This window comes from Chelonia mydas, chromosome 28 (genome assembly GCF_015237465.2).
Source record: "Chelonia mydas isolate rCheMyd1 chromosome 28, rCheMyd1.pri.v2, whole genome shotgun sequence".
NCBI lineage: Eukaryota > Metazoa > Chordata > Testudines > Cheloniidae > Chelonia > Chelonia mydas.
In genome coordinates, this window is record NC_051268.2 from 1,851,653 (window position 1) to 1,867,921 (window position 16,269).

General features: G+C 53.1%; 1 protein-coding gene across 1 annotated transcript in view; it reads left to right on the forward strand.

Moving 5' to 3' along the window:
- The first annotated feature begins 3,902 nt into the window (after positions 1-3,902).
- The window catches only part of LOC102946032 (hydroperoxide isomerase ALOXE3-like), a 30,519-nt gene continuing 18,152 nt past the window's right edge, over positions 3,903-16,269 (forward strand). Inside the window, exon 1 of the mRNA XM_037887271.2 lies at positions 3,903-4,049. Within this exon, the coding sequence (XP_037743199.1) occupies positions 3,903-4,049 (147 nt within the window). The remainder of the gene's footprint in view (positions 4,050-16,269) is intronic.

The following is a 16,269-nucleotide window of genomic DNA, read 5'->3' on the forward strand; positions in this document are numbered from 1 at the left end:
CCAAGGTATAGAATGTCACAGCCAGGTGCCCCAGAGGGAATGAACAGGGCAGGGCAATTAATGAGTGATCCATCCCCTGTCGTCCAGTCCCAGCGTCTGGCTAGCGAACCCCAGAGCATGATGGGGTTGCATCCCAGAAAATCTTGGCTAACGGCCATGGACAGACCTATCCTCCAGGAATTTAGCTGATCTCTAAAGTGCCATATTTCCAATTGGAATTTGCTTGGTTTAAGCGCCAGCCATTGGTTCTTGTTCTGACTTTTGCCACGAGGCTTAAAAGCCCTTTAGTTCCCGGGATTTTCTTCCTGTTATACGACACGATCATCCTCTCTGTCATGAGCTAAACCATTCTCCCTGTCAGGCAATTTCTGCAGCCCTCAAATCACTTTTGGTGGATTAGAGATGGGGTATAGGGTTACAGTTATGGGTAGGCGTTAGTTTTAGGGTTAGGGATGAGATATAGGGTTACAGTTATGGGTAGGGGTTAGTTTTAGGGTTAGGGATGGGGTATAGAGTTATAGTTATGGGTAGGGGTTAATTTTAATACTTGGAGTTAAGTTTAGGGTTGAGTAGTTGCTTAGGGTTAGAGATGTGATTAGGGCCAGTATGTTGCTATTTACCCCTTTTTCATAACACGAGACCAAGGTGGCATGGCACAATGGGGGAAGTGCCCTGATCTGGCTTGGGGTCTGTGCAGCACCCGGGGGCCGTGGTCTCAGCTGGGACCTCTAGGCACTATGGGAATGATATCAATAGTGCAAAGAACTGATGTCCAATATAAAAGGAAATACATTTCCGATGACAGATAACTCATTTGTGGAACTCCCTGCTGCAGGAAATAATTGAAATCCAAAAGCTGATGTAGCCTCAACGCACTAGTCGAATTTTTTTCCTCATCATATGTCACTTTCCAAAGTACTGAAACCAGCTTTAACCACGCCTTCGTGCAAGCCCATGAGTCATATCCTGGCAACAAAAAGACCCTCCACTCCGGCGGACTCCTTGACATGGCATCAGAGTGAAGCAGATGGGTATGCCCTTTGATCTGGCGGCAACATTCATCCCGGCTATAAATCACAAGTTAATGAGCATTCTGAGGAGGCTGGGACCTTTTGCAACATGATTTGGGCAAGCACTTCCTGCGTAGCCACGGGACAGCGTGTCTGGCAGGAAGCGGATCTGGGGAGCTGGGTAGAAGGCTGGGAGGGAGGCGTGGATGCAAATAAGAGTGCAGGGGAATTCAGAGAAGAGCCACGCGAATGATGAAAGGGTTAGAAAATCGGCTTTGGAGTGACACTGAAAGAACTCGATCGATTTAGCTTAACAAAGGGGAGGTTAAGGTGTGTCTTGATCCCAGTCAGCAAATAGCAACACAGGGAACATGGGCTCCTCAGTCCAGCAGACAAAGTATAACACGATCCAGAAACTAGACGAACTGAGACTGGAACTAGTGGTGAGAGCAGTTAACCACGGGGACAATTTACCAAGGGCTGGAGTGGATTCTCGGCACCTGGCAGACCCACTCAGCTGAATCGGATCTCGCTGCTCGCCCGCCCCCATCTCACGCATTGTAAACTCCTTGGGGTGGGCTGGGATTCGCTTTCCTTTCCAGGTGGCCCCTGGCATCGTGGGGCTTTCAGAATAATCCCTGGCAGCTTTCACAAGGAGATCGCAATGGAGCCCAGTATCCTTAACCTCATTTTATAGATGGGGAAACTGAGTCATGCAACCACAGAAGGGAGTCAGCTGAGATCAGCCTGCAGGCCAGAGCTGGGAACAGAAAGCAGGTCAGACGACTGTCAGGCCATCACCCTACAATGCTATGGGACAGAGGTTTAGCTTCCCCATGCATTTGTAAAAATGAGGGGGGCATTCAGAGATTTCCAGGCCAAAAGGGACCTCTGTGATAATCTAGTCTGCCCTCCTATCGCAGGCCATGGGATTTCATGGGAAGAAATAGACATCTTCGCTGCCCCTTTCACAGCCACGTGCGGGATTTGAACCCACGACGTTTGACATCAAAAAGCAGGCATCAAAATCATAGAAATGTCAGATTGGCAGGACCAAGTAAACCTAGACCATCCCTGACCGGTATTTGTCCAACCTCTTCTTAAAACCCTCCAGTGATGCGGATTCTACCACCTTTCTTGGACACCTAGAATCATAGCAGATCAGGGTTGGAAGGGACCTCAGGAGGTATCTAGTCCAACCCCCTGCTCAAAGCAGGACCAACTACCTATTCCAGAAAGTTAGAAAGTTTTTCCGAATATCTACCCTAAATCTCCCGCGCTGCAGATTAAGCCCCTTACTTCTTGTCCTGTCTTCCGTGGACACGGGGGACAACGGATCTTTATAACAGCTCTGATCCTATTTGAAGACTGGTATTGGATCCCCCCCCAGTCGGCTTTTCCCAAGACTAAACATGCCCGTTTTTTGTAACCTTTCCTCGTAGATTGGCTTTTCTAACCTGCTGATCCTTTTCGCTGCTCTCCTCTGGACGTGGTCCAATTTGCCCACCTCTTTCTGAAAATGCGGCACCCACAATTGGCCCCAGGCCTCACTAGGACAATGACTTCCCATGTCTTGCGTATAACACTGCTGTGAATACACCCCTGAACGATATTTGCCTTTTCTGAGTTCTTTCCTCCTTTTTTCAGTCCAACCAGAACAATTGAACGAAACCGACAAAAATTCACGGAATGGGTCAGGGTCCTGAACACGGCCTTTTTTTTTTTTGGATGAAAAACGCTTTGACTGGAAAATTTCAACCCATTCTCTCTGTAATACACATAAGAACGGCCATACTGGATCAGACCAAAGGTCCATCTAGCCCAGTGTCCTGTCTTCCAAGAGTGGCCAATGCCAGGTGTCCCAGAGGGAATGAACAGAACAGGGAATCATCAAATAATCCATATCCTGTCACCTATTCCCAGCTTCTGGCAAACAGAGACTAGGGACACCATCCCTGCCCATCCTGGCTAATAGTCATTGGTGGACCTGTCCTCCATGAACGTATCTCGTTCTTTTTTGAACCCTGTTATAGTCTTGGCCTTCACAACATCTGGCAAGGAGTTCCCCAGGTTGACTGTGCATTGGGTGAAGAAATACTTCCTTTTGTTTGTTTTAAACCTGCTGCCTATTGATTTCATTGGGTGACCCCTAGTTCTTGTGTTATGAGAAGGAGTAAATAACACTTCCTTATTTACTTTCTCCACGCCAGTCATGATTTTATAGATTTCTATCATATCCCCCTGTAGTTATCTCTTTTCCAAGCTGAAAGTCCCAATCTTATTAATCTCTTCTCATATAGAAGTTGTTCCCTTCCCCGAATCATTTTTGTTGCTCTTTTCTGAACCTTTTCCAATTCCAATATATCTTTTTTGAGTTCTTCCTTCTCCCTACTCCAGGGCCTTCTGCTGGTATCTCTCTATTCACTACAGGTCGACTGCCTGAAAATCATTCCCTGCTACCAGCTCTGCTATAAGAAGCCCTTTGATCACCCGCTGAATTTTGTGAAGCAGCAAGAAGAACCCATAATGTGCCCCCCAAAATTGTGCAGTGGGATTTCTCCACTTTAGGGGCCCCCTGAGAGTCCCTGGGCTGTCACTGCTTTGTTTTGTCACCCTGTGTGGGCAGGGGGCGGAGGCCTCCTTAATCATATATTGGAAACGAAAATTAGCCAAGTCAGCCTCACCACCCTTTGCCTGTGTCCAACCCATCATGATGCTGGGGGTGGCTGATCCATGGAAGAACTCGCAGCTCACATCACTGGCTGCTTAATGAGGGCAATATAAAATCCAGCAGCGGGGCAGGGCTGGGAAATAGCACCAGCTCTCCAGCAAGGATAGACAGCCAGACAAGGGATCCTGCCAGATACGCTCCTCCCTGCCTCACCAACTACGATGGGCACCTACAAAGTCCGCGTCACCACCGGGAACTTCCTGCTAGCCGGGACGTTCAGCTCCATCTCCATCACCCTGGTGGGGACCCACGAGGAGAGTGACAAGAAGCCCCTCGACAACTGCGGGAAGGACTTCAACCCTGGGGCGGTGAGTACGAGTAGAACGGGGCCAGGCTCAGTGGACAGAACCTCCCAGTAGAAAGTGCAGGGGTCGCTGAAACGATGCTGCCCGTGGGAGCCAGCTGAGGTCACTGAATTAGTGTGAACAGCAAACAAAACGGGGCAGACCAACCCCAGAAGCTGGTGGATATTTTAATACTTAGATTTACCCAGCCAGCCCAAAACAGCTTCTGTAGCACCTCCCGGGTTACTCAGATGTCCAAACAACACAGTTCCCTTAAAGTACCCAGCCTCCGGCCTCCATCCAGACACACACGTCAAACATAGGATGATAAATTCTGAAAATCTTCTCTCATCATATAGAAGAAAAGGTTCTCCTGACCCCAAAGGACCAAGCCCCAGACCTAGGTCAAATGGTAACTTTACCCAAAATACACGCTTATAGTCAATTCTTGTTAACTAAACTAACATTTATTAAAAAAGGAAAGAGAGAGAGAGAGTCGGTTAAAAGATCAATGTACAGACAGACTTGAGTTCAATTTCTTGAGGTTCAGACACAGAGCAGAGATGAGTTTGTAGTTGCCAAAGGTTCTTTTAGAAATAGTCCAGAGGTTATAGTCCAATGTCCATGCTCAGGGTGACTCCAGTCAGTGACTGGGGATCTCCATCCTTATGGCTTAAGGTTTTCCTCTCTTTAAACTGTCATACAGCAAGGCCAGACGGCAGCAGGAGAGTGTTAGAAGGGAGCCTTATTCCCTGTAGAGGGAAGAAAGTTTCCTATAGATTAATTAAATCACCTGAAGCCAATTAGAGCACCTGAAGCCAGTCACCTGATAAAACCCCCCTGCTTCAATCAGACAAGGGAAGGAGTTGAAGCAGAGTGGATCGGCGTGGGAGCAGAGAGCAGTTTGGGGGAGTTGAAGCAGAGTGGATTCGCGTTGGAGCAGAGAGCAGTTTGGAGGAGTTGAAGCGGAGTGGATCGGCGTGGGAGCAGAGAGCAGTTTGGAGGGGTTGAAGCAGAGTGGGTCGGCGTGGGAGCAGAGAGGAGTTTGGAGGAGTTGAAGCAGAGTGGATTGGTGCTGGAGCAGAGAGCAGTTTGGAGGAGTTGAAACAGAGGGGATCGGCGTGGGAGCAGAGAGCAGTCTGGAGGAGTTGAAGCAGAGTGGATTGGTGCGGGAGCAGAGAGCAGTTTGGAGGAGTTGAAGCGGAGTGGATCCGCGTGGGAGCAGAGAGCAGTTTGGAGGGGTTGAAGCAGAGTGGATCGGCGTGGGAGCAGAGAGCAGGTTGGAGGAGTTGAAGCAGAGTGGATCGGCGCGGGAGCAGAGAGCAGTTTGGGGGAGTTGAAGCAGAGTGGATCGGCGTGGGAGCAGAGAGCAGTCTGGAGGAGTTGAAGCAGAGTGGATTGGTGCGGGAGCAGAGAGCAGTTTGGAGGAGTTGAAGCGGAGTGGATCCGCGTGGGAGCAGAGAGCAGTTTGGAGGCGTTGAAGCAGAGTGGATCGGCGTGGGAGCAGAGAGCAGTTTGGAGGAGTTGAAGCGGAGTGGATCGGCGTGGGAGCAGAGAGCAGTTTGGAGGAGTTGAAGCGGAGTGGATCGGCGTGGGAGCAGAGAGCAGTTTGGAGGAGTTGAAGCGGAGTGGATCGGCGTGGGAGCAGAGAGCAGTTTGGAGGAGTTGAAGCGGAGTGGGTCGGCGTGGGAGCAGAGAGCAGTTTGGAGGAGTTGAAGCAGAGTGGATTGGTGCGGGAGCAGAGAGCAGTTTGGAGGAGTTGAAGCGGAGTGGATTGGTGCTGGAGCAGAGAGCAGTTTGGAGGAGTTGAAGCGGAGGGGATCAGCGTGGGAGCAGAGAGCAGTCTGGAGGAGTTGAAGCAGAGTGGATTGGTGCTGGAGCAGAGAGCAGTTTGGAGGAGTTGAAGCGGAGTGGATCGGCGTGGGAGCAGAGAGCAGTTTGGAGGAGTTGAAGCAGAGCGGATTGGTGCTGGAGCAGAGAGCAGTTTGGAGGAGTTGAAGCGGAGTGGATCAGCGTGGGAGCAGAGCAGTTTGGAGGAGTTGAAGCGGAGTGGATCGGCGTGGGAGCAGAGAGCAGTTTGGAGGAGTTGAAGCGGAGTGGATCGGTGTGGGAGCAGAGCAGTTTGGGGGAGTTGAAGCGGAGTGGATTGGCGCGGGAGCAGAGAGGAGTTTGGAGGAGTTGAAGCAGAGTGGATTGGCGTGAGAGCAGAGAGCAGTTTGGAGGCGTTGAAGCAGAGTGGATTGGTGCGGGAGCAGAGAGCAGTTTGGAGGAGTTGAAGCGGAGTGGATTGGCGTGGGAGCAGAGAGCAGTTTGGGGGAGTTGAAGCAGAGTGGATTGGCATGGGAGCAGAGAGCAGTTTGGAGGAGTTGAAGCGGAGTGGATCGGCGCGGGAGCAGAGAGCAGTTTGGAGGAGTTGAAGCAGAGTGGATCGGCGCGGGAGCAGAGAGCAGTTTGGGGGAGTTGAAGCAGAGTGGATCGGCGTGGGAGCAGAGAGCAGTCTGGAGGAGTTGAAGCAGAGTGGATTGGTGCGGGAGCAGAGAGCAGTTTGGAGGAGTTGAAGCGGAGTGGATTGGCGTGGGAGCAGAGAGCAGTTTGGGGGAGTTGAAGCGGAGTGGATTGGCGCAGGAGCAGAGAGCAGTTTGGGGGAGTTGAAGCAGAGTGGATCGGCGTGGGAGCAGAGAGCAGTTTGGGGGAGTTGAAGCAGAGTGGATTGGCGTGAGAGCAGAGAGCAGTTTGGAGGAGTTGAAGCAGAGTGGATTGGCGTGAGAGCAGAGAGCAGTTTGGAGGAGTTGAAGCAGAGTGGATTGGTGCGGGAGCAGAGAGCAGTTTGGAGGAGTTGAAGCGGAGTGGATTGGCGTGGGAGCAGAGAGCAGTTTGGGGGAGTTGAAGCGGAGTGGATTGGCGCGGGAGCAGAGAGCAGTTTGGGGGAGTTGAAGCAGAGTGGATCGGCGTGGGAGCAGAGAGCAGTTTGGGGGAGTTGAAGCAGAGTGGATCGGCGTGGGAGCAGAGAGCAGTTTGGAGGAGTTGAAGCGGAGTGGATCGGTGTTGGAGCAGAGAGCAGTTTGGAGGAGTTGAAGCAGAGTGGGTCGGCGTGGGAGCAGAGAGCAGTTTGGAGGAGTTGAAGCAGAGTGGATCGGCGTAGGAGCAGAGAGCAGTTTAGAGGAGTTGAAGCAGAGTGGATTGGCATGGGAGCAGAGAGCAGTTTGGAGGAGTTGAAGCAGAGTGGATCGGCGTGGGAGCAGAGAGCAGTTTGGGGGAGTTGAAGCAGAGTGGATCGGCGTAGGAGCAGAGAGCAGTTTGGGGGAGTTGAAGCGGAGTGGATTGGCGCGGGAGCAGAGAGCAGTTTGGGGGAGTTGAAGCAGAGCGGATTGGTGCTGGAGCAGAGAGCAGTTTGGAGGAGTTGAAGTGGAGCGGATCGGCGTGGGAGTTTGGAGGAGTTGAAGCGGAGTGGATCGGCGTGGGAGCAGAGAGCAGTTTGGAGGAGTTGAAGCAGAGCGGATTGGTGCTGGAGCAGAGAGCAGTTTGGAGGAGTTGAAGCAGAGTGGATCAGTGTGGGAGCAGAGCAGTTTGGAGGAGTTGAAGCGGAGTGGATCGGCGTGGGAGCAGAGAGCAGTTTGGAGGAGTTGAAGCGGAGTGGATCGGTGTGGGAGCAGAGCAGTTTGGGGGAGTTGAAGCGGAGTGGATTGGCGCGGGAGCAGAGAGGAGTTTGGAGGAGTTGAAGCAGAGTGGATTGGCGTGAGAGCAGAGAGCAGTTTGGAGGCGTTGAAGCAGAGTGGATTGGTGCGGGAGCAGAGAGCAGTTTGGAGGAGTTGAAGCGGAGTGGATTGGCGTGGGAGCAGAGAGCAGTTTGGGGGAGTTGAAGCAGAGTGGATTGGCATGGGAGCAGAGAGCAGTTTGGAGGAGTTGAAGCGGAGTGGATCGGCGCGGGAGCAGAGAGCAGTTTGGAGGAGTTGAAGCAGAGTGGATCGGCGCGGGAGCAGAGAGCAGTTTGGAGGAGTTGAAGCGGAGTGGATTGGCGTTGGAGCAGAGAGCAGTTTGGAGGAGTTGAAGCAGAGTGGGTCGGCGTGGGAGCAGAGAGCAGTTTGGAGGAGTTGAAGCGGAGTGGATCGGCGTGGGAGCAGAGAGCAGTTTGGAGGAGTTGAAGCAGAGTGGATCGGCGCTGGAGCAGGGAGCAGTTTGGAGGAGTTGAAGCGGAGTGGATTGGCGTTGGAGCAGAGAGCAGTTTGGAGGAGTTGAAGCGGAGTGGATCGGCGCGGGAGCAGAGAGCAGTTTGGGGGAGTTGAAGCAGAGTGGATCGGCGTGGGAGCAGAGAGCAGTTTGGGGGAGTTGAAGCAGAGTGGATCGGCGTGGGAGCAGAGAGCAGTCTGGAGGAGTTGAAGCAGAGTGGATTGGTGCGGGAGCAGAGAGCAGTTTGGAGGAGTTGAAGCGGAGTGGATTGGCGTGGGAGCAGAGAGCAGTTTGGGGGAGTTGAAGCGGAGTGGATTGGCGCAGGAGCAGAGAGCAGTTTGGGGGAGTTGAAGCAGAGTGGATCGGCGTGGGAGCAGAGAGCAGTTTGGGGGAGTTGAAGCAGAGTGGATTGGCGTGAGAGCAGAGAGCAGTTTGGAGGAGTTGAAGCAGAGTGGATTGGCGTGAGAGCAGAGAGCAGTTTGGAGGAGTTGAAGCAGAGTGGATTGGTGCGGGAGCAGAGAGCAGTTTGGAGGAGTTGAAGCGGAGTGGATTGGCGTGGGAGCAGAGAGCAGTTTGGGGGAGTTGAAGCGGAGTGGATTGGCGCGGGAGCAGAGAGCAGTTTGGGGGAGTTGAAGCAGAGTGGATCGGCGTGGGAGCAGAGAGCAGTTTGGGGGAGTTGAAGCAGAGTGGATCGGCGTGGGAGCAGAGAGCAGTTTGGAGGAGTTGAAGCGGAGTGGATCGGTGTTGGAGCAGAGAGCAGTTTGGAGGAGTTGAAGCAGAGTGGATCGGCGTGGGAGCAGAGAGCAGTTTGGAGGAGTTGAAGCAGAGTGGATCGGCGTGGGAGCAGAGAGCAGTTTGGAGGAGTTGAAGCAGAGTGGATTGGTGCGGGAGCAGAGAGCAGTTTGGAGGAGTTGAAGCAGAGTGGATTGGCGCTGGAGCAGAGAGCAGTTTGGAGGAGTTGAAGCAGAGTGGATCGGCGTAGGAGCAGAGAGCAGTTTAGAGGAGTTGAAGCAGAGTGGATTGGCATGGGAGCAGAGAGCAGTTTGGAGGAGTTGAAGCAGAGTGGATCGGCGTGGGAGCAGAGAGCAGTTTGGGGGAGTTGAAGCAGAGTGGATCGGCGTAGGAGCAGAGAGCAGTTTGGGGGAGTTGAAGCGGAGTGGATTGGCGCGGGAGCAGAGAGCAGTTTGGGGGAGTTGAAGCAGAGCGGATTGGTGCTGGAGCAGAGAGCAGTTTGGAGGAGTTGAAGTGGAGCGGATCGGCGTGGGAGTTTGGAGGAGTTGAAGCGGAGTGGATCGGCGTGGGAGCAGAGAGCAGTTTGGGGGAGTTGAAGCGGAGTGGATCGGCGTGGGAGCAGAGAGCAGTTTGGGGGAGTTGAAGCGGAGTGGATCGGCGTGGGAGCAGAGAGCAGTTTGGAGGAGTTGAAGCAGAGCGGATTGGTGCTGGAGCAGAGAGCAGTTTGGGGGAGTTGAAGCAGAGTGGATCGGCGTGGGAGCAGAGAGCAGTTTGGAGGAGTTGAAGCAGAGTGGATCGGCGTGGGAGCAGAGAGCAGTTTGGAGGAGTTGAAGCGGAGTGGATCGGCGTGGGAGCAGAGAGCAGTTTGGAGGAGTTGAAGCGGAGTGGATCGGCGTGGGAGCAGAGAGCAGTTTGGAGGAGTTGAAGCGGAGTGGATCGGCGTGGGAGCAGAGAGCAGTTTGGAGGAGTTGAAGCAGAGTGGATCGGCGTGGGAGCAGAGAGCAGTTTGGAGGAGTTAAAGCAGAGTGGATCGGCGTGGGAGCAGAGAGCAGTTTGGAGGAGTTGAAGCAGAGGGGATTGGCGCTGGAGCAGAGAGCAGTTTGGAGGAGTTGAAGCAGAGTGGATCGGCGTGGGAGCAGAGAGCAGTCTGGAGGAGTTGAAGCGGAGTGGATCGGCGTGGGAGCAGAGAGCAGTTTGGAGGAGTTGAAGCAGAGTGGATCGGTGTGGGAGCAGAGAGCAGTTTGGAGGAGTTGAAGCAGAGTGGATCGGTGTGGGAGCAGAGCAGTTTGGAGGAGTTGAAGCAGAGTGGATCGGCGTGGGAGCAGAGAGCAGTTTGGAGGAGTTGAAGCGGAGTGGATCGGCGTGGGAGCAGAGAGCAGTTTGGAGGAGTTGAAGCAGAGTGGATCGGCGTGGGAGCAGAGAGCAGTTTGGAGGAGTTGAAGCGGAGTGGATTGGCGTGGGAGCAGAGAGCAGTTTGGGGGAGTTGAAGCGGAGTGGATTGGCGCGGGAGCAGAGAGCAGTTTGGGGGAGTTGAAGCAGAGTGGATCGGCGTGGGAGCAGAGAGCAGTTTGGGGGAGTTGAAGCAGAGTGGATCGGCGTGGGAGCAGAGAGCAGTTTGGAGGAGTTGAAGCGGAGTGGATCGGTGTTGGAGCAGAGAGCAGTTTGGAGGAGTTGAAGCAGAGTGGATCGGCGTGGGAGCAGAGAGCAGTTTGGAGGAGTTGAAGCAGAGTGGATCGGCGTGGGAGCAGAGAGCAGTTTGGAGGAGTTGAAGCAGAGTGGATTGGTGCGGGAGCAGAGAGCAGTTTGGAGGAGTTGAAGCAGAGTGGATTGGCGCTGGAGCAGAGAGCAGTTTGGAGGAGTTGAAGCAGAGTGGATCGGCGTAGGAGCAGAGAGCAGTTTAGAGGAGTTGAAGCAGAGTGGATTGGCATGGGAGCAGAGAGCAGTTTGGAGGAGTTGAAGCAGAGTGGATCGGCGTGGGAGCAGAGAGCAGTTTGGGGGAGTTGAAGCAGAGTGGATCGGCGTGGGAGCAGAGAGCAGTTTGGGGGAGTTGAAGCGGAGTGGATTGGCGCGGGAGCAGAGAGCAGTTTGGGGGAGTTGAAGCAGAGCGGATTGGTGCTGGAGCAGAGAGCAGTTTGGAGGAGTTGAAGTGGAGCGGATCGGCGTGGGAGTTTGGAGGAGTTGAAGCGGAGTGGATCGGCGTGGGAGCAGAGAGCAGTTTGGGGGAGTTGAAGCGGAGTGGATCGGCGTGGGAGCAGAGAGCAGTTTGGGGGAGTTGAAGCGGAGTGGATCGGCGTGGGAGCAGAGAGCAGTTTGGAGGAGTTGAAGCAGAGCGGATTGGTGCTGGAGCAGAGAGCAGTTTGGGGGAGTTGAAGCAGAGTGGATCGGCGTGGGAGCAGAGAGCAGTTTGGAGGAGTTGAAGCAGAGTGGATCGGCGTGGGAGCAGAGAGCAGTTTGGAGGAGTTGAAGCGGAGTGGATCGGCGTGGGAGCAGAGAGCAGTTTGGAGGAGTTGAAGCGGAGTGGATCGGCGTGGGAGCAGAGAGCAGTTTGGAGGAGTTGAAGCGGAGTGGATCGGCGTGGGAGCAGAGAGCAGTTTGGAGGAGTTGAAGCAGAGTGGATCGGCGTGGGAGCAGAGAGCAGTTTGGAGGAGTTGAAGCAGAGTGGATCGGCGTGGGAGCAGAGAGCAGTTTGGAGGAGTTGAAGCAGAGGGGATTGGCGCTGGAGCAGAGAGCAGTTTGGAGGAGTTGAAGCAGAGTGGATCGGCGTGGGAGCAGAGAGCAGTCTGGAGGAGTTGAAGCGGAGTGGATCGGCGTGGGAGCAGAGAGCAGTTTGGAGGAGTTGAAGCAGAGTGGATCGGTGTGGGAGCAGAGAGCAGTTTGGAGGAGTTGAAGCAGAGTGGATCGGTGTGGGAGCAGAGCAGTTTGGAGGAGTTGAAGCAGAGTGGATCGGCGTGGGAGCAGAGAGCAGTTTGGAGGAGTTGAAGCGGAGTGGATCGGCGTGGGAGCAGAGAGCAGTTTGGAGGAGTTGAAGCGGAGTGGATCGGCGTGGGAGCAGACAGCAGTTTGGAGGAGTTGAAGCAGAGTGGATTGGCGTGGGAGCAGAGAGCAGTCTGGAGGAGTTGAAGCAGAGTGGATTGGTGCTGGAGCAGAGAGCAGTTTGGGGGAGTTGAAACAGAGGGGATCAGCGTGGGAGCAGAGAGCAGTCTGGAGGAGTTGAAGCAGAGTGGATTGGTGCTGGAGCAGAGAGCAGTTTGGAGGAGTTGAAGCAGAGTGGATCAGTGTGGGAGCAGAGCAGTTTGGAGGAGTTGAAGCGGAGTGGATCGGCGTGGGAGCAGAGAGCAGTTTGGAGGAGTTGAAGCGGAGTGGATCGGCGTGGGAGCAGAGAGCAGTTTGGAGGAGTTGAAGCAGAGTGGATCGGCGCTGGAGCAGGGAGCAGTTTGGAGGAGTTGAAGCGGAGTGGATCGGCGTGGGAGCAGAGAGCAGTTTGGGGGAGTTGAAGCAGAGTGGGTCGGCGTGGGAGCAGAGAGCAGTTTGGAGGAGTTGAAGCGGAGTGGATCGGCGTGGGAGCAGAGAGCAGTTTGGAGGAGTTGAAGCAGAGTGGATCGGTGTGGGAGCAGAGCAGTTTGGAGGAGTTGAAGCAGAGTGGATCGGCGTGGGAGCAGAGAGCAGTTTGGAGGAGTTGAAGCAGAGTGGATTGGCGTGGGAGCAGAGAGCAGTCTGGAGGAGTTGAAGCAGAGTGGATTGGTGCTGGAGCAGAGAGCAGTTTGGAGGAGTTGAAACAGAGGGGATCAGCGTGGGAGCAGAGAGCAGTCTGGAGGAGTTGAAGCAGAGTGGATTGGCGTGGGAGCAGAGAGCAGTCTGGAGGAGTTGAAGCAGAGTGGATCGGTGCTGGAGCAGAGAGCAGTTTGGAGGAGTTGAAGCAGAGTGGATTGGCGCTGGAGCAGAGAGCAGTTTGGAGGAGTTGAAGCGGAGTGGATCAGCGTGGGAGCAGAGAGCAGTTTGGAGGAGTTGAAACAGAGGGGATCAGCGTGGGAGCAGAGAGCAGTCTGGAGGAGTTGAAGCAGAGTGGATTGGTGCTGGAGCAGAGAGCAGTTTGGAGGAGTTGAAGCGGAGTGGATCGGCGTGGGAGCAGAGAGCAGTTTGGAGGAGTTGAAGCAGAGCGGATTGGTGCTGGAGCAGAGAGCAGTTTGGAGGAGTTGAAGCAGAGTGGATCAGTGTGGGAGCAGAGCAGTTTGGAGGAGTTGAAGCGGAGTGGATCGGCGTGGGAGCAGAGAGCAGTTTGGAGGAGTTGAAGCGGAGTGGATCGGCGTGGGAGCAGAGAGCAGTTTGGAGGAGTTGAAGCAGAGTGGATCGGCGCTGGAGCAGGGAGCAGTTTGGAGGAGTTGAAGCAGAGTGGATCGGCGCTGGAGCAGGGAGCAGTTTGGAGGAGTTGAAGCGGAGTGGATCGGCGTGGGAGCAGAGAGCAGTTTGGAGGAGTTGAAGCAGAGTGGGTCGGCGTGGGAGCAGAGAGCAGTTTGGAGGAGTTGAAGCGGAGTGGATCGGCGTGGGAGCAGAGAGCAGTTTGGAGGAGTTGAAGCAGAGTGGATCGGTGTGGGAGCAGAGCAGTTTGGAGGAGTTGAAGCAGAGTGGATCGGCGTGGGAGCAGAGAGCAGTTTGGAGGAGTTGAAGCGGAGTGGATCGGCGTGGAAGCAGAGAGCAGTTTGGAGGGGTTGAAGCAGAGTGGATTGGCGTGGGAGCAGAGAGCAGTTTGGAGGGAAGCAGAGGAGAGTTTGGAGAAGTGCTGCAGTGGGCTAAGAAGACCAAGACCCCAGGTAAAGAGACACCTGGTTTGTGCAGGGGGAGGGCAGGAAGCCCCACAAGCTGAGGGGCAGGAGAGGGAAGTAGTCCAGGGGAAGGAACCGCTAGTTCAAGAGTTTTACCGCTATCCCTAGAGCCCCTGGGCTGGGACCCGGAGTAGAGGGCGGGCCCGGGTCCCTCCGTCTCCACTCCCCTCCTCTAGGACGCTAGTGGGGCAGTTAATACCCCAGTTCAGGGGCGAGAAACGGTGCCCTGAACCCTCCCCAAGAAGAGACAGCGCGAGACCCATCAAAGTAGTGCTGGCCATTTGCCACAAAACCCAAAGCAGATCTGAGATGAAGAAGGATCGTGTCCCAAGGTTTTTAGACATTTCCTGCAGCCTTTTGGCCTGAGAAAACAATCGGCTTATAGAATCATAGAATATCAGGGTCGGAAGGGACCCTCAGGAGGTCATCTAGTCCTACCCCCTGCTCAAAGCAGGACCAATCCCCATCTAAATCATCCCAGCCAGGGCTTTGTCAAGCCTGACCTTAAAAACTTCTAAGGAAGGAGATTCCACCACCTCCCTAGGGAACCGATTCCAGTGCTTCACCACCCTCCTTGTGAAAAAGTTTTTCCTAATATCCAACCTAAACCTCCCCCACTGCAGCTTGAGACCATTACTCCTTGTTCTGTCCTCTTCTACCACTGAGAACAGTCTAGATCCATCCTCTTTGGAACCCCCTTTCAGGTAGCTGAAAGCAGCTATCAAATCCCCCCTCATTCTTCTCTTCTGCAGACTAAACAATCCCAGCTCCCTCAGCCTCTCCTCATAAGTCATGTGTTCCAGCCCCCAATAGTGTTTCTTGCCCTCCGATGGACATTTTCCAATTTTTCCACATCCTTCTTGTAGTGTGGGGCCCAAAACTGGACACAGTACTCCAGATGAGGCCTCACCAGTGTCGAATAGAGGGGAACGATCACGTCCCTTGATCTGCTGGCAATGCCCCTACATATACATCCCAAAATGCCATTGGCCTTCTTGGCAACAAGGGCACACTGCTGACTCATAGCCAGCTTCTCATCCACTGTCACCCCTAGGTCCTTTTCCGCAGAACTGCTGCTGAGCCATTTGGTCCCTAGTCTGTAGCGGTGCATTGGGTTCTTCCGTCCTAAGTGCAGGACTCTGCATTTGTCCTTGTTGAACCTCCTCCGATTTCTTTTGGCCCAATCCTCCAATTTGTCTAGGTCCCTCTGTATCCTATCCCTACCCTCCAGCGTATCTACCTCTCCTCCCAGTTTAGTGTCGTCTGCAAACTTGCTGAGAGTGCAATCCACACTATCCTCCAGATCATTTATGAAGATATTGAACAGAACCGGCCCCAGGACCGACCCTAGGGGCACTCCACTTGATACCGGCTGCCAACTAGACATGGAGCCATTGATCACTACCCATTAACTTTCCTTCTCCCAAACATCATGGCAATTAGCACAGGGTAATTTATCCATTCAACAGTTCAGATACAGGTTACCACAACCTTCAAAGAGACATATAGACAATAACCCTATTTCACTCAAGTGTCTTCCTAAATGTTAATATTCCTTTTTTGATCTTTGAACCAAAGCTTCCCAATAGACAAGACTTGTTTGCTGACATTACAAGACCTGAGCGAACATCTCCCCTTCTGTCTCTAACAATGCCGGCTGCATTGCAAAGCTCTATTTATTTACATCTCTTCCTAACCAGGCTTTAAAGTTCGGCCATGGGTCAGGTAAGTCTGAGAGTTAATTAACTCTTTCTGGCCCTGTCCCCTTTCAATGAGATACTATATTACACGCAAAGCGTCACAGTTACCAAGGCTCGTGACTTGGGGCTGTTTGATCATCAGTCCCCAGCTTCTGGAGTCATGGGGTTACGCTGGGCGACTCTGCATTCATTTGAAAAAATATTGAAGTTTCTAGTCCTTGTGGTTGCACAGAAAACCTGGACTAAGTGCAGCTTAAAAGATCTCCTAATAGTTGGTGTTTTTTTTTCTTAAATCTCCAGTGCCTGGAGTCATGTGATTATGACAGGAGACTGGCAGCTTTTATTGTGAGAATGTTACTGCTGATCCTAGAGAGGAGAAAGGGGTGCAAATTTTCAACTGTAATTTTTTTTTTGTGGTGAAAAATGGCTATTTGGCACAACCTTTCACAAATGTGCACTGATTCCAGTGAACTGTTTTTTGAGCGCCAAAATAAAAAAAGCAGAATCTTTTGGTCTTCTCGTTTTCAGAATGAAAGCGTTCAATTTTTCTAGGCAAGGAGCATTTCCTTTTATCTGTCCTTTCGTTTAAAACATTTAAAAAATTAATGCTGGAGATCAAAAACAAAACGTTTTGTTTCAGGTCGAATGAAATATTTTGTTCCACCTGAAATGATGTCTCTTGGCTTTTTTTCGGTTTGACCAGAAGTGAATTTTCCCCCCCAATTTTGTTGGCATTGCCAGAACTGAAAAATCCATTCTGTACCCCGTGGGGAGGATGGTCCAGAGATTAGAGTAGTTGTCAGGGCTATGACAGATCCTGGTTCT